At 41.1% G+C, this 25857-nt stretch overlaps 1 protein-coding gene across 5 annotated transcripts in view; it reads right to left on the reverse strand.

Annotated features, from left to right (window-relative positions):
- GBF1 (golgi brefeldin A resistant guanine nucleotide exchange factor 1) overlaps positions 1 to 25857 on the reverse strand; it is a 109512-nt gene that overhangs the window by 33616 nt on the left and 50039 nt on the right. For 3 of the 5 annotated variants that reach the window (XM_010567720.1, XM_010567722.1, XM_010567721.1), the window contains exons 4-8: positions 13817 to 13948; positions 8552 to 8670; positions 7809 to 7917; positions 7387 to 7447; positions 5616 to 5670 (exon numbers count right to left, since the gene is read on the reverse strand). In XM_010567720.1, the coding sequence (XP_010566022.1) occupies positions 5616 to 5670; positions 7387 to 7447; positions 7809 to 7917; positions 8552 to 8670; positions 13817 to 13948 (476 nt within the window). Of the gene's footprint in view, positions 1 to 5615; positions 5671 to 7386; positions 7448 to 7808; positions 7918 to 8551; positions 8671 to 9515; positions 9737 to 13816; positions 13949 to 16504; positions 16563 to 25857 lie in introns of those variants that run through there. The other 2 variants (XM_010567723.1, XM_010567724.1) reach the window with 2 other exon arrangements.

Raw genomic sequence — 25857 nt, forward strand, 5'->3', positions numbered from 1 at the left:
CCCCTCCATCCTTCCCAGGCTTAACTTTACTCCTGAGTTCTTTACCTCCTCCCTGCCAATGGCACAGGGGGATGGGGAAATGGGGGTTGTGGTCAGTTCATCACACATTGTTTCTGCTGCTCCTTCCTCCTCAGGGGGAGGACTCCTCACTCCTCTTCCCCTGGTCCAGCATGGGGTCCCTCCCACAGGAGGCAGTTCTCCATGAACTTGTCCAATGTAAGTCCTTCCCACAGGCTGCAGTTCTTCATGAACTGCTCCAGCATGGGTCCCTTCCACGGGGTGCAGTCCTTCAGGAACAGACTGCTCCAGCATGGGTCCCCTGCGGGGTCACAAGTCCTGACAGCAAACCTGCTCCAGCGTGGGCTCCTCTCTCCACGGGTCCACAGGTCCTGCCAGGAGCCTGCTCCAGTGCGGGCTTCCCATGGGGTCACAGCCTCCTTCGGGCATCCACCTGCTCTGGTGTGGGGTCCTCCACAAGCTGCAGGTGCATATCTGCTCCACCATGGACCTCCACGGGCTGCAAGGGGACAGCCTGCCTCACCGTGGTCTTCATCACAGGCTGCTCCAGCACCTGGAGCACCTCCTCCCCCTCCTTCACTGACCTGGGGGTCTGCAGAGTTGTTTGTTTCACATATTCTCAGTCCTCTCTTCAGCTGCAGTTGCACAGCAGTTTTCTTTTCCCCCTTCTTAAATATGTTATCCCAGAGGCGCTACCACTGTCACTGATGGGGTTGGCCTCGGCCAGCGGCAGATCTATCTTGGAGCCAGCTGGCATTGGCTCTGTCGGGCATGGGGGAAGCTTCCAGGAGCTTCTCACAGAAGCCACCCCTGTAGCCCCCACTCCCCCCCAACCTTGCCATGCAAACCCAATGCAGGTTCATTGTATAAAAATACTTAAAGTAGGAAGGAAACCTGGAAGCATTATGTGTTAAACCCAAGAAAGTCTGTTTCACATAGTTTCAAAGTAAGAGACTTTGCTTCTAGCTACTATGTCCTATTGCCATTATTTGCCAGGTAAAAAGTTACTTGCTGATAAAAATTGAGAGGCGGAGTGGGTGGCGGGGCACAGAATTGAATCAGCAAAATGGAGCCAAGATATTGCTATGAGCTAATCATGTTGGTTCCACTTCTTTTACCCTCAGTTATGCTCCTGAGAAACAGGTAACTTGAACCATCCTATCAGAAGGTTCAAGGTGACAATTTAATTACTGTTTCTGATCTCCCCTTTCACGCAACACCAAATACCATCTCAGTTCAACAGCAGCCCTTTCAAAAAAGCACTCTTCCTCAGACATAATACCTATTTTTAGTGATTGTCCTGTGCTTTGTATTACCTCCAAGATTCCAGCTCTTGAGGTTTCTAAGACATATGCCCATCTGTCATCATTTTGATAAACCTGTGCCATCTTTCACAGACTGAGTCACAACAGCTTCACATGGATGGGAAACCATTTAATCAGGCAAGCAAAAATACTCAGCTGATTTTTAAAGAATCCCAAATATTTAAACAAAGTATAAAGCATTCAGACAAGAATCTTAGTTTATTTGGTGGTGGGTTTTTTGGGTTTGGGGTTTTTTTGGGGGGGTGGGGGGGAAGCATGAGGGAATAGAAGGTTGGTGGGGTCTTTTGGATTTTGGGCAGTGGGTGGGGGTGTTGACAATTTAACAAGCAGGCAAGATTACCCAGTAGGTCTTTTCCATCTCATACCATCCAGTATTCCACACTCTACACAAACAGACATCTTTTTATTAGAATTACCTACTAGGATTACCTACGACTACCTCCCATATAATTTCCACCCCTCCAGCCCCCCTCTTTTTTTTTTCTTTTGCTATCTCGTATAAATAAGAGATAGCAAACGACAATGACCGTTGCATAGCTTAAAAAAAAAATTGCAGAAGCAAACAGAAATGCTAAATAGAAATGTTTCACCAGTGTCAAGGGGCTATATGTTGTTTTAACAAACAAACTCTGAGTTTGGGAATTCTATAAGAATACATGTATCAAAGGACAGCAAAGTGATATCTTTCATTTTGTATTGAATTAAAAGGTAACAATCCCATGAATTCTTGCTTTTTATGTTAGTATAAAAATGTAAAAAAAAAACTTGCACAATTTGTCTTTGACTAAAGGAACTATTTCTAATGGTTGTTGCCATTGCCTTCAATACTAAGGCATTTCCTGATTTCGCTAGAAAGCTTGGTTGCATTTTACCAGGCTGAGATTTTAAACCTAAGGTTGCCTTCTTGACTAAATGCTGCAGTAAATGGCATTTAATATATCATTAAAACATCCTGAATTTTAAACATCATCTAAAACTCTCCTTCCCTCTCCAATGCTCAGTGATATTATAGTTGCATTAGTTTTCTAATTATCAATGTCCTTCAGATTAGATTAAGCTTGTACTTCCACAGTAAATACATCTCAAGTTAGTATTTAAAAACCAATCTTTAGAAATCAGAGTAGAGAAGGAGCTCAGAGCTACTATTTGTTCATCTTGGAACTCAGTACAGATTCCACTACATTTATCTGAGTTACCTTTGCATAAAGAAACGTGTACACAAAATTGTAGAAGAAAAAAAAAAACAAAAAACACAAGACTCCAAATGCTTCCTTTGATAGATGAGGTTTTAGCAATAAAACTCCAGCTAAGGTCTATGAAGGTGAAGAAAAATGTAACACTACAAGATTCTTTTTCAAGGGTCCATTAGATCTCATTTTTCTACAAGCCACCTTACCTGCACTCGTTTGTTTTTCCATAAGATACTGTAAGCCTCAAGAGAAAAGGGCAGGGGCCAATGATTAGTAACTAAAGTGATTATACTAAAACATGAGCTCATTGTAGATGCAGCATGGAACTGGTCAGCACACCAAGTAGCGTTCAAGACACAAAAGCATGCAGAGAGAACGCAGTCCATGATCCAAGTCCTGGAGACACCAATGCAGTCCAGTCATCTCACTTACCTACCTTCCTGTACCGCAAGAACTAATGAAGTTTATCTGGTGAAGTGTATTTATGCATCTTAGGCAACTATGAACATAATCCACCCCCAAAATCTGTGAAAACTCAGATTTAGGTTCCTCCTAACTCCCACTGCAGAACCCAATATTTAGCTACAACATTTTCTACTGCAAAGGGAAACATTTCTTAGTCTTTTCTTCTATGTAACTCTGCATAAATCTGTGAGTCTCCAGCTGCTGTCTTTCCAAACTATCCTGACCACAGACACAGGACAAAAGAATGGCAGGCGCATCTCTAAATGTTCTGTTCAGCTCCTTTTGGACCAAATAGTATTAATGGCAGACAAGAACCAAAGCTACATTAAGTTTATGAACCAACACAGAAAACTGAGAAGGGTCCCATCTAAGCTAGCTTCTCAGGGTTTCTATGATCATTCCAAAACCAACAATCTGCAGGCCTACAATATTTCTTTATAAGTATTTTCTAGGGGAAGCAGCAGGGACTAACACATTTCATAATTCAGTCCAGCCCCATTCATCCCCCATTAGCAAATACTGTGCTGGGAACCATATTTAATTTCAGTGGAAACACAGCCAAGGATGTTGAAAATGTACAGCAGTCTCCTTCAAAAAAGCTTTAGAGAGCATTGAACTCTGTAGCCCTGTACTAAGTAATAAAGCTCAGCGATTCACCTTGAGTAAAACTGTTTAATGCACGCTGGGTCAAGAGACTCCTCAGGTATGCTGCTACGTCTATAAACAGGATCAACAGCTAGGACACACAACACTTGAGCCTTCAGAGAGCAATCTACATTTTTTATGTTTCCTTTCTTCAGCTTTTCACTGTCATAGAGGACTCAAATCCTGCCCATGCCCTCCCACTCCCTTCTTTCAGAGGATGCCATGATGGTGTCTTAGGTGACACTCACCAAGACACTGAATGCTGCAGTAAAACAAGGGTCTCTCCCTCCCAAGCCTGCCCCAGCTGCAGCCACAACACTGCAAAGCAACCACTGCATGCATTGTCCCCAAAAGCCATGCTGTGTCAAATGAGTGGAGGGAGATTTGCTGCACACAATGTAACTATCTCTCAGGTGGTGTTTACAAGAGAAGGAAGAGGGGAGTAAGGTAAGAAGGGAGAAGGGAGAGAGAGACCTTTAGGTTCTTAAAGAGCAATACCCTCTCTAATTGGTTCAGGGCTTTGGGCTGTTCCCCACTACTTAGCTCCAGTTTGTTGAGGAGACATGAAGAGATCTGTGAAAGATAGGCAAATGCATGGTTTAAACAAAGCAAAATAAACCCAAAGAGAAGAACAACCTGGCAGAGTGCAAGGCTGCAGGGCAGACTCCTGGCATGCACAGTGAAGACACAGTACAAGGTAACTGCACAGATCAGACACAAGACACAGCATCACTTAACCGAGCTGGGAGCAGCCATCACTTGATAAGGGTAGCCTTCCTGAATTCAAATTCACCTTCACATTACACCTTCTCTACACAGGCCATGACAAATTCCAATACCTGCAGTACATTAGCCTGACCTCTTTTAGCTTTCCTTAGGCCAGCCTACCATCATCACAAATCTTGCCACTTTTTTCCCACAGCAAGGGAAACAAGCAGTCACTAGGTTACTACACAAGTAAGGCCCCAAGCTAGTTTCAGATTCCTATAAGTAAGCATTCAGTCTCTCAAATATACATTTACCCAACGTTGCCACTTTTTTCAACTCATTAAAAATAAAAACAGACTGGAAGTTATAGTGTTATAAATAGTATATTCAGCATAAGTTCAAAGGTGGTTATTTCTTCTCTAGCACTCTTCTTCCCCTCCTGTTGCTCTCAACAGTAGAATCCTTTATCTTTACTGACATTCTTTATATGGAGTTCACCAAGTGGACCTCCCTCCACCTGAGAAATTATTACATTAATAACCATGTAAGGTTACATTTTTGATATTTGCCGTACTGAATCCAGCTGCTAAAAACCTCGCTGTACAGAGGGAGACGGTGGTGTTGAAAAAAACCCGGAGCTTCCACCCTCAGAAAATTGTGCATTTAGGGAAAGGGAGAAAACGAACAGTCTGCTTTGATTTGGCTGCTAATAGAGATGGCATTGTCCATTTGAACTAAGGTTTTTGCTACAGAATGCTGCCCCTTCTAGAAGCCACCAAAGCTTTTCTACAATAGCCCAATTTCATGATGCTTTCATACTGTTTCACCAGCCTCAAAAAGTTTCCTGTCTACGTAGGGAGAACTGGACAAATACATCCTCAGAGCTGAGTATTAGACCTGTAGTGAATGAAGAAAGATGAGAAAGAGGCTGGAGAGAGAGCAGAAGACAGTAAATGATCAGACATCACCACCACCAGGTCCCATAACTTGCTGGGGTTTTCTAGCCCACAGCAGCTGATGGCTGTTCCCAGAATCCAGACTGACTCACTTAGGCAGTGGTATCATTAACAAGATTCACTACTGGACTATGGGGGCTTAATCCCAGAGAATTAATGAAGCTATGTCCATTTATGCGGTTAAACATGCTCTTTCAGTGAACTAGGGACTTGCAGGAATGAAGAACACAAGTGTGAAAACAAACAATATTGAGACGAGTGCAAGCCTGAGACAAGAGCAGAACAGCCAACACAGTGCTGAGTCTTACCTTCTTCATGTTCATTCCCATGTAGCTTTTAGGCTCTTCTTTAAACTGAGGCAATCTGAAAGACAAAGAACAAGCCAAAATACATAAGCTTTCTTGGGTTAACAAGAGGAGGAAAAAAAAATAGACTGGTCTTTCCAGTCATGCTGCAGATACTAGAAAATGAAAATTAGGTTTTCTCCACAAAAACAGACGCTCTTAGTTTCTTTTCCTGTCAAAATCTGCTAAGGGGAAAAAAACAAGTATAGATGAGAGGTGCTTTGCATGCTATTACTGCTAATGGCAGTTTTGCTATATTGATTTTCATTGTTAATGCTCATGTAAGTACAGCTTCTTTTCCTTCAGTGTATGTTTTCAGCAGTGGACTAATTAGATTGGTTCAAAACAGGTTTCTCTGATGCTGCTAAAAACAGCTGCTGAGCCAGAGCGTCATCCACACCAGGACTCTTGCAGCGTACATGTTATTACTAGTCATGGCAACCCTTTTCATTAACTTTGTAGAAACCCCAGTAGTTTTCCTCTATTCTGCATCATATAAACACAGTTATGGTGCACAGTGGATCTAAGTTTAAGCTGAATGCTTTAAGCTAAGCAGTCCCTGTCTCAGAAGAAAAGGAGGTGGACTCTCTCACCTGTGCTAACAAATGACAAATGTGTACAGCTCTGTAACTCCACATGCCCTGCTCTCCCTTCTGTTCCTTTACTACAGTTCTATCTTTGCTTGCTGAAGGGATAAAAGCCATGCAGCACAGCTTCGGCTGTTTCTCTTTCTGGAGAGCAAGATGGCCAAACCACCCCTGCAGTTGCTGTCTTTGCCTTGCTTCTCTATCCCCATGTCCACAGGCACAGATGGTGGTGGTGGTCTCCAAGCCTTATCAAGATGGACAGAGGAGAGGATACGCAATAAGTAATGAATAAGCACTAAGTAAAATTCACATATGTATTTGGAGAAGAAGTAATACAGTCTCGCCTTTTTGGAGAGATTGATTCCGACTCTGCCCCACATTCATCCAGTGCACTGTAAGACACAGGGTGCACAGAGGAAAAAAAAAAACCAAACAACTGAGATCCCACTGGAATTGAATGTGACAACAGGGAAAAAAAATAAATATTATGAGAGCTGTGCTTCACAAGCTGTCAGTTTTACTACAATCTTTTCCTACTAAAAGTATTTCTATATCTGCATATTTCCTTTTCACAATAATCAGAGAAAGTCTATGATTACTTCACTATCTGGAGAAACAGTTTTGAAGTTAAATTACTTACTTGAGTTTAAAAGAGGTAATCTTAATTACCTGAAGGGTGCTGAAAAGGGCAGAACATTTGTCCAAGACACATGATCTCAAGAGTCTAAAATTCTCTTTGATATGCGAGGTCAAAGCTCTCAGCTTGAAATCAACATGTGGCTATTCAACACCATTTCTATTCTCTCTCCTGAAGAGAGTTATATTTTTTAGAGCACTTTTTTTTTTTTTTTGAGTGAAGTTTGCATTCTCTGTCCTCAAACTGGTTTCCTGTCCTAAAGCTCTTCATTACTTGGCTGTCCATCTTTCCTCCAAGGACACCTTAAACCAGCCAACCTTCCCTACCTCTGTCTCCCTGCAGTCTGACAGGGTCAGCCCAAGAGAAAAGTGCCAAATCCTCCATCCCCTTCCACCTCTAAATAATGACCATTTTGGTTGATTTTTCTGAGGGCCCTTAAGTGGAAGTGTGGAATCTTTCTGTCCTTAGAGGGCCATCTCAGCGATGCTGAGGCAAACACAAGCAGGTTTACCTTGTGAAGAGCAGCTGCACCATGTCGACCAGAGTGTGCTCTGCAGATTTTCTCAATAACTCTGTGAAGACAAAAACAAATAACACAGGTGTCATTACTCAGTGTGATATTATCAAGAGGATTCTTCAAGCAGACTCCCCTCCGAGCCTTGTTTACAGAGATTACGGCAAATTTATTAAAACCAGCTCCAACACCGCATTACTGCAAATGGGCATACAATCACAAGATGGCGCCACAAAGCTGGGGAAAAAGAGCAGTCAAAAGTGGTACAGTGAACTCCTAACGCATTTTCCATGAAGTTGTAGAAAGACACAGTAATATAAAGCTCAGCAGCTTTCCACAGCTGCATGTTCTACAATAGAACTAGTTAATGCTGAGGAAACCCCATCATTTCTTAACTGCAGAAGTATGAACAAACGTACCACTGAGTCTCATTTCAAAGCATATGCGGAAACAGGACTGCATGATCTCACACACAGATTCATTGGTAAGGTGGGCTCCCACTGGAGTAAGCAGCAAGGTCCGCAAAACCTGCAAAGAACAGTATATGTATGTCTCATAGTACACTGACACTTGCATGCATTTCCAAGAGAAGGTTAACACTGGCTTCCTCAAGAAGAACTGCCATGAGCAGAAAACCTAAGGGTTTTCCAGGAGTCATTTCAAACTGAACGCTATGGTCAAGAAACAGACAGATTAGGAGACAAGAATGACCTCCTGCCCCACTTCTAAAAGAGGCCTGATATGCTTTATGCTACCCAATATTTAAGTTCACTAACTAGCTATCTGCTCAAAAGTACATAGACTGAAGAAGTGTGTAGTTCATAGGTCTGTCTCTACAAAGAATTTTTCTCAAAAATAAGTTTGAGAGCTCCATATGCTTAATTTACCCCTCACTAACACAGACCATGCACAAGGTAGGATTATCAACACTACCACATTATCAAGCCCTTAATTTAAAAATCATTTCATTTAAGCTTTTAATTATTTTCATTTGGAAAAGCTTTTACCACAGGTATATATGAGCCATCTGTTTAAAAATAAAGTCTGTCACTAAGCTCCTACAGAGTCAAAACACTGCTCCCTCCTCTTCATCTCCATGTAACAGGATATGTTCCACAACAGGCAGCAACCATTATTGTAATTACCATTTCTCTCCACTTACCTGTAGGATTTTCATCAAGACAACCTCATCGCTCGCATGATCTGTGCCCACAAATCGGGCATGAGTGACAGCATCTGCCATGTTCTCCATCCCCTCTGCTGTGCCCTCATGGCTGGGATCTGATTAACAGAATAAAAATACATGACATGGAAAGGCTACCTACAGCCTACCACCTCTGTGGGGAGACATCTACACAGAGATACTTTGTTGCCATCTGCTTCCTTAATTTGCGTGACTCGACTGAGTGACCCTGTGAGAGCAAACTCACCTCCCAGAAACAGAAAGTTTTTAAAACTGGGAGCTTTCAGAGACTTTATCAAGAGTTTATTTACATTTGCAAAAAGATGTAACCTAACAAAGAAAAGAATTACAATTCAGTTGTTACTGGCACTGTATGTTTTTAGATGTTAATTTGTAAGACCCTGTCCTGTTCCCTACAACATAGCACAATCAGCAGTTAAATGCATTCAGTTCCTCCTTGGGAACGAAGAGAAAACAGCTCTTAAACCTAGGGAACCTCAAACTTACTCCCAGGAGGAGAAAATGCCAAACGGGTTCCACTAGATTGAGAGGAAAAATTATCTCTTGTTCTACATCCCTCCCAAGGAATAGGAGCTGGGGAAGGAATGGACCAGTAGCTTTCCCCAGAGAAAACAGCAGACAGACACGATCACAGTTTAGATATCAGAGTTGCAGGCCTCCCGCTTCAATCATTCATCAAGGCTCCTTCTCCCCGTTTCAGCCTTTTGTAGCTACAAATAATGGTGCAGTTGAGAGAATGTTTAGGACGAGATTGCTGCTAGTAACCGTATCTTGTGCCACATTACAGTGGCTTCAGACAAGCTGCCTCCGGCTTTGATTTCATTCTCACTTAAACAATACAGCACTGGGCAAGAATCTTGTTACCTTCCTACCTAAACAGTCATTAGGAAAGAAAGGAGACAATCTAAACACTAGTTAATACCTCATTAATTGGCAATGGGGCCTCTTGAACTCCAGCAAGAATGAAGCCGACAGAAGAACCAAGCAAGACCTTGTATACTTCACAGAGCAGCTTTGCAGACTCCCTCTTTGACTTCAGCTGTGTTCACACCTAGGAGGAGCTAAGCCCTATGCATTGAAGAAAGCTGCCCTTATTGTGGTCCAAACAGAGCAGCTCCACCACGCTGTGGGGGTTCTGAGGGGCTGCAGGATAAGAAACTTGTCACAGTTGCACAAAACTGAAATGGCATCGGTGTGCTTCAGAATCCCATAAATGTGCATAGGAACAGCACTTCACCTTTGCTATCTCTTACACATCCCTATTAAGAGCAGAGCTTGCCTACTTTTGACATAGCCCTCTCTCTCACAAACACACACACCCACAAAAAAAAATGCATAGCTGAGAGCTAGTTCCTCTCCTGGTTTGCTAGTCAAACCTCACTGAGCTATCAAGGAGACTATTTTAAGACCAATTGGTCATTTTTTACCTGCTTCAGCAGCAGCACTCAACAGGATACCAAACTCTGATACTGGGAAGCATTAAATAAGAGGCTGGCTGTCAAAGGCAGTTCCCTGTGTACCTTTAATGATGGCTTATAATCAAGTTAGAAGCTACCACTCTTCTACCAGAGGCAATAAAATCAGCCATATATTGGTGTCCCATGCACTCTTATTCACAAATGGAAATAATAGCTTAAACCACCAATGGTGATGTAGGATCATTCTAAATTGCCTCAATTAAATCAGGCAAAGACCAGTGGTGTTACAGTTCCAGTACCTACATTAGCATTGCTTTTAACCAACCTCAAAAACTACAGTGGGAAGCAGCTAAGCGGGCATCAAGAGGAAAAAGCCACTTGCTGCAGAAAAGGCTCCCATAGTCAGAACACTCAGATTCACTTCACTGTCACCTATTCCAGTAGGTGTGAGTTGCTCTAGGCCTAGGGATACATTTAGTCATAGTTATGGATAAACGGTCTGTGTGAAAAGGAAAGGCAAGCAAGTTGTGCATATGCTTCTTTAACAGATCTATGACTACTGCTTTGCTGTCCTAGCCCCTACCTTCAACACTAATAAACACACCTCTCTCCCAACACATATCACGCCTGACTACTTCAGTCCTGGCTCCCTGGAACAGCTCTACAAATTCAGGTCAACTTATAAAGCCTCTTGAGTTCAATTAAAAGCACAGATACTTCTACTTTGCAGAAACAAGATACAGAAAAGATCAACCCGCTGCTTTTTTCCCTTGTGAGAAAACAGTGCAGAAAGATGTGTCAATGCCTGCTCAGAATCACTAACAAAAATAAGCTTGTGTGAAGCAAAGTATCAGTTTGAAAATTGCCACCTACAATGCAAAAATCTGAAGACCCCATCTAGACATACACATTTCATACCAGGTGTACTCTCACAACAGGTGAGCAAAAGAACAAGAAAGCAGACAATCCAGGCTCTCAACCATCAGGGAAATCCAGGAAAGCCAGAAGCCTGCTCAGTAACACCTTTAATGGAACTAAAATAAATCACTAAGGAGACCGAGAAGGTAGAGGGGAGAACAAGCTTTGAACTCCCCAAACAGCAAGTCGTCTTGCTGGAAGCCGAGCAACAGCTACTCAGAGATATGTAGTTTTCAGGAACACCAGGGAAAATTAACTTTAGAAATGGAGCCAGAAGCTGCTGTGGACACACTGTGATAATAAAAAGAGCACATACCTTTTCTGAGGAAAATACAAAAACTACAATTCTGAAATTCAGCCACTAGTCTTCCTATAGCTAAGGTTTGAGCTCATCAAAAAGGCTGACAGCTAGCTAGTTAGTGCAAAACTGCTGAGTAAGGAAATAACTAATCTGAGGGATAAAATCAATCAGACTTTAGTATTGTCGCACAGTTTTCTTGTACTTTAAAAATTATTATGTAATTTATCAATTGTAACTCTTGAAACAGTAGTACTTATTTCAGAGCAGAGGATAGTCTCTGTAAGGCTAACTATTCCTACTAAAACAAACGCATGGTGGATATCAAGTAATTTTATCTAACTGAGCTGTGATTGCACACTATACCATTAGTGAACTGCTGCATCCAACAATCCCAGAACAGATCTTTGCAATTCAGACTACAAGAGATCAGAAGTCTTAAAGGTTACTCAAGAATTATTTTTTTCTAACTGGTTTTAGAACATATCCCTCAGCAATACTGGCCTGAAAAGGAGACAGATAACCACCTGCTGACATGTGACAGAATATGAAAAACAGTGAGATGGCATGAGGATTAGTAATGAAATGCTTTGGAAATAGGAGAAGAAAGCCATTTTAAAGAAATAATTATGAGAGGAGTTTGGCTCTTTCACTGCCCACTAGTTTTCAACCCAGTGTGTACAGCAAAAGCCATCCACTCACAGAAGAGACAAGCTATGATACTTTGAAAAAAGTGCTGGTTTCACCTGTCAATTACACAGCCCCAAAATGCACCACAAATATCAGCCACACTGAAATTTCCCCACTATGGTTATGCCGGAGTCCTTCCTTCCTTGTTCCATACAGTTTGAAACAGATTCCTGTATTAAGGATGGTTTTAAGCTTTTCCTATCTTTAGGCAGTCTTTAGACTACCTTTAGTCTTGCATTACAAAGAGAAATACATGACCAAAAAGCTTTAATTTAACAACACAACCCTAGCCAGGTGTTTAGTCAGCACCACTAATCCCAGCCTCACTGGTATCTGGAGCAGCACAAAGGACAAGGCTGCTGTGAATGTCACCTGAAGCAGCAACGGAGGTCTTAGATTACAGGTTCTGCTCCACAACAAAAGCCAGGCAGACGGTCTTTTCCACTGTCTACTACAAAGACACATGCTCACCAACAGTTACAAGGATGCGTCCTTGCTGGAGTGACCTAATTAATATTCTAAATAACAAGTAGCTAGAGAAAGACTATAAATTCTTAACCATGTTTTTTTCCTGTTTCTGCCTCAAATCAAGTATTTGTAGTCAGTTGCCTGTGCAGACATTTGCCTGGACATGTGGTACCAGCCTGATGTTCTGATCCCACCCAGACCATAAAAGCCCAGAACAGTCCATCCCTCATTTTATGTTGAAACTAACATATTTTGCATTATTGCTTACTCCTTCAGAGGGACATGTTTTAGTGTCTTATTTATTAAGATTTCTTCACTGTCCTATGAAGCAACATCAATATTGCATCATTTTAGTTATTTTGTACCACTGAATTATACCCAATACTGCCCACTAATTGATGTCTTAATAGACTAAATTACCATCAAACTCTTAAAAATTTTTTTTCCTGCAATTCCCCATTTTTGCTCATTTTAATTTTGGGTCTTTCCCACAAAAGTGGTCTGCATCTACATTGAGCCCTTTCTTTCTCTAACTTCCCTCATGCTAACTCCGAAGCACAAAATATTTAAAACAACAGTGCCAAAAATTCAACAGTGTTCACTTAAAATGTAAGGGAGGAAAAGAACTGAGAAATCTGAACTTGGGGCAGAGGAAGACAGGTAAAATAATTTTCTCCAAGTGAGACTACATATAAACAAACATGAGTAATAAGTTTTGTAATTCGCACAGGTATGACCAGAAAGTACTACCAGAATTTACACAGAAAAATCAAGCACCACTAACAACAGGATGACACATTGAAGGGAGACAGAAAGCCAGCTAATGAGTTACTGCAAGCCAGCTGAGCCATGGGAACTGACCACATGCACATTATTAGTCTTTCACAAACATAAAGGAGAATGAGCACATTTGAAAGTCCAGGCAACAGCAAAACTGTCTCTGCCATGACAATTCTGACAAGTGAAGAGTACTGGCACACCACTGGACAGGGTCTGGGATGAGGCAAAAACCCATCCTCACTCTAGAGCAGAAATATTAGTCCACAAAACTAAATAATCCTACTGTGTTTCTGTGTATTACAACAATGTAATCCAAGCTGGTATTCTCCCCTTCCTGGCCCTTTTGCTCAGATTGCATTAAAAAGCAGTTGGTGACCACTGCGGTCCAGTAGCAGGCCATAAGCACGTGCAGCAGTCAGGGCAGACTAGAAGCTTTGGCTCCATTTCCAGCCATTGCTGTAATGCCATGAAAGACCAGCAGGTATGATATTAAGAAACTGCAGATGCCTATTTCCGCAGCATTAATGACAATTTTCTTATTTCCCCAATCTCCTCATTAAGACTGCAAGCATGCATCCTGGCCAAAGACATGTCTCAAGGAGATGCATTTGGCTGGCATTTTGGTAAATCCCAGGAAGCCACAAGACATACCTATTAGTGCATATGAGAGGAACTTATTCACAGAGGTGAGGGCCAATCCAGTTATGGGGCCTGTAGTGTCTTCAGAACGGATTACTTCCAGGAAAGGCCGAAGAAAGACATTGGGTTCAATTTCAGATAGCTCTGTTAAAATAAAAATAATTTGAGAGACATTAAATTAGACTTGATTCATTAGGATGCATTTTCTCTTTAAGAATCTACAGCAAGCTTAATCTTAGAGGAAAGAGATCTGCAATAGCTTAGTTTCAGCTAGTGGGAAGGTCGGGGTTGCTTTTAAATACACGTGCGCGTATACGCATATATTTTTAAAAGCAATGGTTTGTGAAGCTCACTTTCTTATGATCTTCAAAACAGCTCACTGGAACCTTCTAAAACAAATCCTAATTTAAGAACATTCCGTAAACACCACAGAGCCACTGCTGCCTACATTCATACATTAATTAACTGGCAGATACAGTTGCATTTTCCTAATACTCCTGGAATTGTGTGATCACAGGAACTATATAGACCCTGCTCCACCTTCCGCCACTTCTGTTAACATCCTACTACACATATAGCTTCATGCTAATCATATGCATGTACAAATGTACAACCAGGTTAGTTGGATCTCTTGCAGCTCTTTGCCCGAATACAAATTGCATTTCTGCAACCCTAGAAGTTTGCTTGGCAAAGACAGGAAAAACCCACAAGATAAACATAGTTAACAACTCTTCCGTCTTGTTCTGAGAATACCTGTATAAGCCTCTCAAACAAAGAAGAAAAAAAGGGCGCTTTACTTGCTGCTTTGGACATCAAGTATCCTCTCTAAAGCTGCAATACAAGAAGGCAGATGCATTGGGCTGTTGTGCTGGAGAAAGAACAACTAACGAGCTTCCTAAACTTTTCAAGATGATCAATGGAAGCTTTAGGAAAAAAAAAAAAAAAAAAAAAAGACAGAAAAGAATAGCCAGAACTAGGGAAAGTGACACACCCCCACCCAACCAAACCAAAAACCAAAACCAACCAAATAAAAGCCACAAGGAATCAAGATAAGAGGAATTCTGACGAGGATTTAGGAGAAAAAGCATTAAAAAGCAGGTGAAGGCTACCATAATACAGCCAGTGCTGCAAAGAAGAGTGTATAAAAAGTAACTTGGATAATCCTGAGACCAGAAATACTTAAGTACAAACCCTTGGCTCAACTTGCTGAAACCTACATTTTATTCCTAATAAAAGTTAACAAGTCTAATGGCTAATAACATCACAGGAACACTGGCACTTATATTCTTGATGATCCAATATTGCACTTATCTGTCATATGAGCTTCTTTGAGGCAGGGGAGAAAAAAAGTCCGTAATTCCTGAATCCTTAGACAAGCTGCTGCTTTTCTATCTACCAAATCCAAACCATCCTGATTCTAAGATAAGTGAAATTCCATTTTATCATAGTTCCTATTGAAAAACCTGAAGTATCAAAGTAAAAAGCCTATCAGAAAGCATGTTAACATACTGTGATAAATTACAGTGAGGAAGCAAAGGAGGAAGAATAATGCAGGGGTTTTTGTTTTAAAAGTTAACAACATGGAGAACAACATTAAAGTGCAATAGTTTTGCTGTTAACTAAAGCAAAACTGCAATTAAAAAAAAAAAGAGAACTTTGGGAATCATTATGCAGTCTCTTACCTTTCAGCCACCAGTTCAAATCAGGCCAACACAACTAACTTGTGAGAGGTTAAAAGGAACATGATGATTCAATCTTTTTGGCTTAAGAACAACTTCCCCAGTTTGTCAGATGGTGTGACATTACAACTGTGTCACCTCTCAATAGCTCATGGAAATGCAGAGGATCATAAGACATGCTTTCATCAATGTTTATTTAAGTGTGCTTTATAGAACACTTGTCTGGTTACAAGCATTTGGATGACATTAAATATAGTAAGACTACTAGGGATCAACACCCAAGCTCTTCTTCCCCAAAACTGATCCTTTCTATAGAATGGTCAACACCATCATAATCCTGTCAGTTCATCCAGCCTCCTTCAATCCAGTGGGCCCCAGGATGGAAAAGCTGCACCTTAATTAGTAAGAAAAATGGGACTTCAGCAGACATACATAGCTGCACAGGTGGAATGAGATGACGAAGACAAACTTGCTAGCAGAGGATACATAGGTTACCACACTCTCCATTAATCCATTTTGGGGACAACAAATAGACTTTTTCTTTACAAGAGTGGGGGGAGTTTCGGTTTTTTTTTTTCAATTAAAGTTGTGAATCTTGATGTAGTTAAAGAGTAGATTCCCCTGCAGTCTAACTGAAATTCCCAACTTACATGAAGATCACAAAATGGCTTTTCATAATTAGTATTTAACTTAGGAACATACTGTTGATTACACAGTAACTCTGGCCAGCTTCCTTGATATTCAGAGACTCTAGCTTTTATGGTAACACAGCATTTTACATTAAGCTCTCTAAAAGTGACTGTGTACACTGTAAAACTGTTTCAGACTGGATAGTTGGTGCTGTGTTATTGAAAAAAAATTAAAAAATATACTAAACAAGAAGAGAGTATTTTTAGTGCAAGACTTACCCACTAAAGGACTACTGTCTGAAAGATCTAAATTTCAGTGAAACACCAATCACATGGCTAATTATTTGCATCTGAGGAGTATTCACTTGATTATGACAATGAGATCTTCTTACCAGCAGCATTTGCATGCATCGAGGACTTACAAGGGTCACAAGCTCCCTTTTCAAAGCAGAACTCAATCTCAGCAGCAGTGCTTGCTTCAATAGGAAGACTGGGAGCACAGAAAAACACTCATGTTGTAGCTATTCTTGCTATATCCTGTCTTGAAGAAGATTACCCTTGTTGGCTGAAGTATCAGTTCAGCATCTGGAAGTGGCACTAAAGCTACTTGGAAGTTTTTAACCACATAAAACTTTTGCAAACAAGTCACTAAGTCAAAGATCAATCCTATTCTTTTAACTCAATCCTGTTGAGCTCAGTGAAGTTAGTTCAGGAGCTCCTCCCTGAAAGGTTTTCATAGCCTTATATAGTGAACATGGCAGTGTCCAGAACCAACCTGCCAGCCCCTTCAGATCAACAACTACAACTGCGAGGTGCACTCTGTGCTAGCTTCTACTATCAGAGCTCAAGTTTAATCTAGAGCACAGAAGAGTAGGAACTGAATAACACTCTTTTCACAATACTTTGGTAAGGTAGGACCCTAGTCTTTAAAGGAAATTGTTCTGCCCAGCGAGTTAAAACATCATGAAAGAAACACTACATAAAGTCTTGATCTTTTTTGGCACCTAACCGTAAAAGCAATGCTAGTCTCTCCTGAAAATATCCAAGAACCTCAGAAAGGGCAGTAAAATAAATTATAACTTTAATAATTCCTTTGCCAAAATAAAGGCTATATAAAGTAAATACTGAATGTTTTGAAGTACATACTTGAACTTTTATAAAGGTTTCCCAAAAAAGCGGCTCTGGTTTTTCAACACTCTGGTTCTTGCTCTGCCAGATTCAGGTTCAGGCACTACAAGTGAGGAAACCATAACCAGTAAGAGACTTGAGAATTGCTGAGAGATGTTTCTCCAAGCGTATTTCCTAGCAAGAGACAATTCTCAGTGTTTGAACTAGAAAACAAGGGATGGTTCTGTGCTTAGATAACTACTTTCAACTCTGGGGAAAAAAACAAACAAACAAAAAACCCACCCCAAAACCCACCAGCCCTGCAAGCATGACCTCAGCCTAGGGTATTACAAGACGAAAAACTGAGTAAGTGTCCACAAGGAGATCAAAACTTCACTGGGGATTCCTACAAGCAGCCTTCCTTTTCAATCTACTCAAAGCTAGGGAAAATTATACTAAAACATGATACTGTCTTTCATGAAAAGCTTGGGCTGCTTTGGGGACCAGCTGGAAAGCACCTACCATTCTTTTCACACAGGTCCCTTCAACGAAATTTCAGGGAAGCAAACAGAGACCAGCACCAGACTACATCCAAAAATGCTCAGCTAGCCCAAAGCAGTGCATGGAGATTGAGAAGAAGGGAAAAAATATCTTAAGTAACGTATCAGAAAGCCAACTCTTCAGTCGGCAATTTTAATATGAGGACGGAATTCCTTTGAGACCACAGTGCTTTCCTTCATTCATCCTATTGCCTTCCTTCATTCATCCTATGGATTATTTGCACTTAGACACACATGTCTATAAAGATATTTAAACAACTAATTCATGTTTAAGCACCTAACTCCCATTTCAGCAATCCTATCCAGCCATTCTGGCACTTCAGCAAACAAGCTGCATCAGACATCCGGCGTCCCTTTCTCCTGAAGTACAGGAGTAGGTCCCCCTTGGAAGAGGTTTCTTATTGTTAGCACACTGTTGGCACATTCCTGATCTAAAATGCTCACATAAGCTGCTTTCTCTGGCAGTTCAACTCTTCACTCCTGAATGACTCTTATCAGGATCGGCTATGCGTTCCGAATCAGAGTAAATGAACGAGAAAAAATTGTTTATGACAAGTTATTTCAACATCATTTGTCCCCAGGACAGGCAACTGCAACCCAAACCACATGACCTGGACTCCTCTTATGCAGCAGCTGTTGGCCTTTGACGCCCAGCCTTCAGAAAGGCTGTCTCAATTGTATCCCATGCACCTCTCCAATGAAGATGAGCTCAGACAAGAGCAATGCTTCAAGCATGTGCTATTACGTTCTCTGCTTACGTAACAAACCGTACAACAAACGGGCATTCTCTTATCTTCTTAAGGTGAGAAAAAGACAAAGATAACACTGTAACGGAGCAGAAAACCAGCTCTTCAGGACTCCTGCCTAGGAGCTCAATGAATTTATGCCACAGAAAATTGAGGTACCAGCAAGTGCTTCCTGGTTCACCCTCAGAAACACTTTCTGCAAACACTGCCTTTCTGGCCTACGTGACTTTATATGCGCTTTATTCTCAGTTCACCCTCCAAACACTAAAACATTTTGTCTTTCTATCCAAGGGTGAGAAGTCCCTGCAGTCTCTCTCAGCAAGTTAGAGAGAAGAAAAGTTATAAGGAAAAAAGACAAAATTGTACTTGCCTTTTAAAACTATCTAAAAGTACTGAGTAGCCATACTCTTCAGATTTTCAAAAACATTTCTGAAGTCTTAACTACTGGAATAAGTATTGGCTTAATCTCACCCAGATCAAAATGCAGAATCACAGGGAAAGGAGAAACTCCTTTTGAGTTAGTCCTGTGATTATCTGTTGGTTAATTTAGAGATTAACAATACAGTAACCTGTTCCTCTAAAAATTTGCAGAGCTTGAATTTGCTTTACCTAGACTCAGTTAGGTAACAGCCACAGAACAGTATATGCGTATTGGTTCTAGGTCCCTTGGCAAAACTACAATTTCAGCAGCTCTACAGGTGATTTGCTGAGGAGGCACATGTTTCACCACTCCAAAAACAAATTCTCCAGACTGACTGGAACACATGCCATCCTGCAGCTGCAATGAAAGACACGCCCCGACTTCTAGCTAGGAAGATTAGTCCAACATTTAACTCCAGTTCACTAACAGCCAATTAATATAGGGTAACAAGTGTAAAAAAGCTACGCTAGATGATCCACATTCATTTTTTCCTGAATGTATTTTCCCCTCCGCACAGTCCTGGTACAGTCAAGGTTTCAAGTGAAAAGAATCCTCTGCCATCTCTCCCCTCAAGGGGTTTTTTTGCTGTTATTTTGGTCTTGTTTTTCTTGCAAGGTCTAGACCAGCCCTTGCAGCATGGTGCAATGTGTAGCACATTTCCGGAGATTTTCTTATCTGAAATGAGAACAGATTGCTACTTACATAGTCTGACCTAGCAACTAATATGATCAGAGAAATCTCTAGTCCTATTTCCTGAAAATAATGATGGCAATGTCCACTAAACTTGATAAGTAAGAGGTCATCAAAAAGAGTAGCCACCTGACATTCCTTACAGGTTCCTCAAAATATCACTTGTCTTATCCCAATCTAAGCTCTTAATAGATGAAGAGAACTGGATTCTGACAGCTAAGGAGAAGCTGAGGAGCCTACATCCTAGTTTCCAGAACGCATAAATCCTGCAAGCTGTTTTAAAAGGCTGCTGGGATTGTACATTGTACAAGACAGCATACAAGCTCACTGTGGGGATGTGTGGAAGCAAGCTTTGTGTATCTCTGAAATCAATACTTTAGTAAGTGTTACCAAAAGCTTTATATATGATAGAAGTAAACATAGGCCCAAAATTAAGGATATTCAAGCCAATGAAGGAGAAGTGAGAATTAACTGCGATCCTTTTCAGTATGCCTGTAAAATATACTCTTCAAAGCTAATTCCCTGTGAATTAAAGTGGTCATTCAGGGGCCCAGGCCCACCATATCAAGAGGGAAACAGTGCCATTCACAGCTGCACATGAATGGAAGGCTAGAACTACAAATGCATTTTGACAGGGGGAACCCAGAGCTGTCAAGCCTGTTCTGTTTGCCTAATTTCATTACAATGGCACAAAGGCTTTCATTTGTCACACTCCAGTTTCATGTGTTTATCTCCCTTTCATTAAACATGACTTTAACAAATGATTGTTCCACAGTGCCAAGATCTCAAGCGCCCCTCAGAACTAAGATTTCTATTTTGGAGAGGGATGACAGAATGCATACTGAGCATTTGATTCTTGATATCCTCTGATCAGGGCAGCATAAGCTCAACTGAAATATTGTATGTTATAGGAATTATTTACATCTACCAGCAAAGCAGGAGCACTGACAGTCCCACCAGTGTTAGCCATTAGTTATCAGGGGTTTCATCTAATGCCATTCTTCAAATTCAGCTGTTCTGACTGCCCATTAAAAAACCCTGGGCATTTTTTCATAAGCAGGTACTTGCTAGTGTATCTTCAGCCAAAATCACACTGAAAACTCCAGCTGCATCTCCACTGCTATTCCAAACACTTTTCACCCAGCTGTACCATTCTGTTCCAGAGGGAATGATATTGTGACAAGCAGAAGATACCCACTTCATCCACAAGGAAAACAAATGCCATCAACAGGAAGTATGGAGCTATACAAAGTGCAAGCTTTCATGGTTTCTATCCAGATGGACTTAAACTACAGACACAACTACTCACGCCTTGAAATTTTAATGCCAGTCATAGAGATTGCTGAGTGCAGAAAAAAAAATACGTTGTTGGGATAGCAGCTTATTTCAAAAGTTGAAGTTGTTTAATTCTGCCCTTATTTCTTAGCACTGAGGAGACAACAGAGATGGGAATAATTGCATCGCAACAAACTTTTTTCTGAGCTATGGTTGACACATATTAGTCAGAGGTTATATTCAAAAGGCTCTGCTTCAAAACAAGAACGGCTCTTAAAGTGAACTGAGGGGTAATTTGGCATAGCAAGGTTGAAGGTCACCAGGAGAAGAGCTTGCTACGAATGCTAGAGTATTTCTTCCCACCTTGTGACCTGAATACCTCTGAAAGGACATGACTATTCTGATGAAAGGCAACAAATCAATTAACTCTACATAGTAAAATCCTACTGTTTCCAAACTGGTCTCCCATGAGTGTGTTCATTGCCAGTGTGAACAGTAATATCCATCTACCTTTAGGTGTAATTTCAATGCTAATCCATCCTTGTTTTCTAGGAACCCTTCCTCCTACGTCATACAAGAGGATAAGCACTAGACCAACACCTGATTACACTAGCACATTCCAGAGAAAGATTAGATCAAGACCCATGGTTTGTAAAGCCACATATGCAAATTCAGAATTACTTAAATAAATTCTGATCTCTGTTACAGAGAGGCTGATTGCTCTCAGGGAAAGGAGATGGGGGAATACAGCTGACCTGAGCCTCTGATAGGTTCTGGAATATACAACTACTTTTGTGTTTTTTTCAGACAGATGCAAGCTCTAAACTGCAAGTGCCAATTGTAATGACACTTAATCCTATGCCAGAAAACTGAACTTCTCAATAGCTCTACAAAAACTGACTTGAGATCCTATCCCCTTCTGAAGGTTTTTTTTCTCCATGGGTGGAAGTTACTTAACATGAAGCTCTGAACAATTTCCAGGGAAATCAACCTTCTCATACACCTACAAGGAAAAAGTCCTTCAGTAAGCGAAATCACAACGGGTTTCACAGGTAGTTGGAAGTTTAACATCTATTCTTTTAAAAAAAAAAAAAAAAATCCCATAACAACAGGGTGAGTGAAATGCAGCTTCACCTTTTGTCTCTGTTTAGAACCAGCTGAAATTGCTTCAAAAGATTTCTTACAGTAAATCACCATGCAGATGACAACAGCCAGTTCTTGTGATGAACCTGCACCAGCTCTGAACTTCAGAACCCATGGGCACTCCTCTGATCCAATGACATTCAACACTAAATGAAATTACTAAACCAAACTAAACCAAAGCAGAAAGCAGTCATCCCGTGAAAAATTCATCTGCCCTTGACCAAACACTGATAGTTATTGATCTTGCTGCTGTTGTGAATTAGAGCCAGGTTTCCCAAGGTTCCCTCCTAATATGAGAAAGAGAGCATGGCCACTCTAACAAGGCCAACTAGGCTAAATGAAACCTATGGGGAATTGCATTGCGCACTGCCAAGTCCAGAGGATGGACTGATCCGTCTGTCTTACTGACAGCACAAGTTTGATGAATGTCAAGTTTAAGCACTCTTTTTCCTCTCTAAAAGAAATTGGCACGTGTCGAAGGAAGAGCAATTAGGTTGTGACACTTTACAAAACTCTATTCAGTCACTGGACTTGCTTCACTATGATACTTTACAAGTCTTGCACGGTACCAGGCCCAAACTAAGTAGGCAATTTAAAAGCCCAGGAGAAATCAAAACTTCTTCCCTGGTATTTTAAAGCACAGTAATTCTCCACAGCTTTGTGTGTCTAGCACGCTATGAATGCGCTCTCATTGCAAATTCACCATGTTGTGAAAGGAAAGCTTCACTACTTCTAAGAAGCTGGAGAAAAAGATTACAGTTTTATCATCAATTAGCTGTCTGGATGTTACCCCGTTCTGTTTACCCCTTCCTCAAGGGAAGCCCATGAGTGCCAAGGGGAAAAATTAAAAGGAAATTGAAGAACAACAAATCCCAAACAAGCCAAGACATTTCTTGTGTTGCCAGAGAATCTAAAAAGCATCAGTGAGACAGACAAAATCCAAAGAATGAAATGAAGAAAAGCCTGATGGCCCAAGAGGAAAGAGAATCTTTTAATGACAAAAATCCCTCAAAGGTTTAATGTACCTTACTGTTATGATTTACACAAATTCTTCTATCCAGCCTGAACTAATCTAGGAGACATTGTGTTTCACCACATTACTGCCAGAAAGTAAAATTCCCAAGTGCCAATGGCAAAACACAACTGCCCAGAGCTCAAGAACCAACACACTAAGTTACCACAGATGCAAAATGGGAATCTCAGGGAGAGCAGGGTGCAAAACATCATGGGAATATTAGTTTCAAACCTACAGGGGTGGAAAGAGAACAGAAGCAAAAGGGAGAAGAGACTGGCCTGGTAGCAGTCAATCCAACTGTTGCCTTAAGACATTGCAACAGTACAAACATTAACCAACTCCCCCCCCCCTCCCACCCCAGCAATAATTGAAGCAATCAGTAATCCGTGTACACACACACACACACAAGCAGAAATTCAGACTGCCTCTATTAAAAGGCAGCTCGATTCCTAGAATGATGAAAATAAGTGAATATTATGTTCTTGAGAATGGACTGGGGAAATAAATTAATTTCTGCATACTGCTATGTGCTAGAGCGATCTACTGACACAAAGTGCTGATGGTACATGAAGGGAAGCAAAAGCCTGAGATTTAACTCTAATTTACATTTTTTGCAACTGAAGAGATCTGTGAATGCAATTCAACTTCAGTGTGACCACCAAATAGGACGTATCTTAAGATGGGCATTGTGGAAAAAATATTACATCAGTCCTCAACTCCATTAAATACATTTTTTCCCATGTACTGGAATCATGCATCAGCTGTAAAACAATAAAATGTCCATGAAGAATCAAAATGATCTAAAAATCTATGTGAAGAAATGAAGGGATTCCACACATGCATAAAAAGTTAGTTGTCCTTATTGCAGCCTGGACAGAGAAATACACAAGCAGTTACTTTCTCTGCGAGCTGGGAGCCTAAACATACTTCACTGTATCTGGACATGAAGACAGTAATTCAGCCTCCATTAACAAACCCCATTAATTACTAGGGTCAAAGCACCATACCAAAGGAAAGAGCAAAGTTCATTAACAGGTGAGAGGTAGGAAAGTATTTTTTGATTCTTATTCTGCCTGCGCCTCCAGACTCAGAGGATCTGTATACTTAGTTAAACAGAAATTATTTGCCTTTGGCAGAAAAAAAGTACAGGTACTTTGGAATTATTCCTCTTCCAAGCAGCAAGACTTTGGTGCCATTTGGGGTTCAACCTGAACTAGCTGTTTCGCTGGCAGGAGATGATCTTTGTTGGCGAGGTCCCTAACTGGCATGCTTAAACCAAAGCTAGGATTGCTTTGGTCAAGAAAACTTGCCAAGAATGCTTTTTTTCCTTACAGCCTGTAAGTTTAAATACTATTGATTTTGTTCCACTTGCACTGTCTAAAGAAGCTGATGTGACAGAAATTAAAGAATTTTAGGATTTTCAGATTTCACATTGTACTCTACCCAGTTCTATGAACTTATCCAGGATTTTGACATGATTTCTATCAGGAGGTCTAAACAATGCTACAAATCCTACTTATGCTACTATTTGAGAATGCACACAAGTACAGGTAGCCTATGAATGCAACTATTTTCATGAGGCAACATGATACTCTGAAGCACCAGACTGAGTTGAAGTTCCCTCCGCAACACCTTTGGCCAATGATCAGTTGCAATCCAGGACAAAATTTTTCTGTTCACATCCTTAACATTCCCAATTTAGACAAAGTTTTTCAGGGCAGAAAGAGTCCATGTGTATACTGACAGCTCATATCTCTCCTGGGAAGACTGCAAATAAAGACTCAGGTACAGTATGGCTTGACATTAGCAACCCCATGGTCTTGCTCCCTATTGCATCAGCTTCTCTGAAGCAGTCATTTAACAGATGACAGATAACTGGTATCCTGAGCAGCAGGCTTGCATAAGGAGTATGAGTAACTTGTGGTATACAGGCCACTAGAAAGAGACCACTGGTTACAGTCTCTAAGAAAGTGACAAATAAATCTATTTTAGTCTATTGCTAACATTTTTGATCTAGTACATGCCCATAACAGAAGAAACCACTAGAGTGCTTCAGAAGCTCAACTGAGTGATCCTGTCCTAACTTTATAAAGGCCATCACTGACTGCATGCTGTCCAGCACGAGTGATTTAAAAGCAACAGCACAGCACAAAACTTCAACTCACACAGATAAACAGGGCTGTTTGTTCAAGCCAGCCAGCCGCCAGTTCACACACTTATGTAGGCTTCTTCAATCCCTCTCTCCTTCCCTTAGGGCACAAGGCAGCCTGGCTCTCCGACATACACAACACACACTGAACAGGTCAGTGGACACAACTCTGCTTTAACCTCTCACCCCTAACATTTCTACTACTATGACCTCTGGCATGGAACCATTATACTTCAACAGCGTTTGTTCCCAAGACTTGGTAAAAAGGCAAACACAGAAGAATTTCCTTTTGACCCACAGAATTTGCTCTGACACGATATAAGCACATACGCAAATAAACTGAGCATCAGACGGTAGCAAGGTCCTTGATCACAGATAGGTAAATCAGTCAGCCTCTGCCACCCATCTCCTCTTCATGCTCTTGGGCAAGTGTCCTGGCCTTGGCTGGGATGGAGTTAATTTTCTTTCTAGTAGCTGGTATAGTGTTATGTTTTGGATTTAGTATGAGAAGAATGTTGACAACACACTGATGTCTTAGTTGTTGCTAAGTAGTGTTTATACTAAGTGAAGGATTTTTCAGCTTCTCATGCCCAGCCAGAAAGAAGGGGGGGGGGGGGGGGGCAGACACAAGGGGGGGGG

This window comes from Haliaeetus leucocephalus, unplaced genomic scaffold (genome assembly GCF_000737465.1).
Source record: "Haliaeetus leucocephalus isolate CR32 unplaced genomic scaffold, Haliaeetus_leucocephalus-4.0 Scaffold229, whole genome shotgun sequence".
Taxonomy (NCBI): Eukaryota; Metazoa; Chordata; class Aves; order Accipitriformes; family Accipitridae; genus Haliaeetus; species Haliaeetus leucocephalus.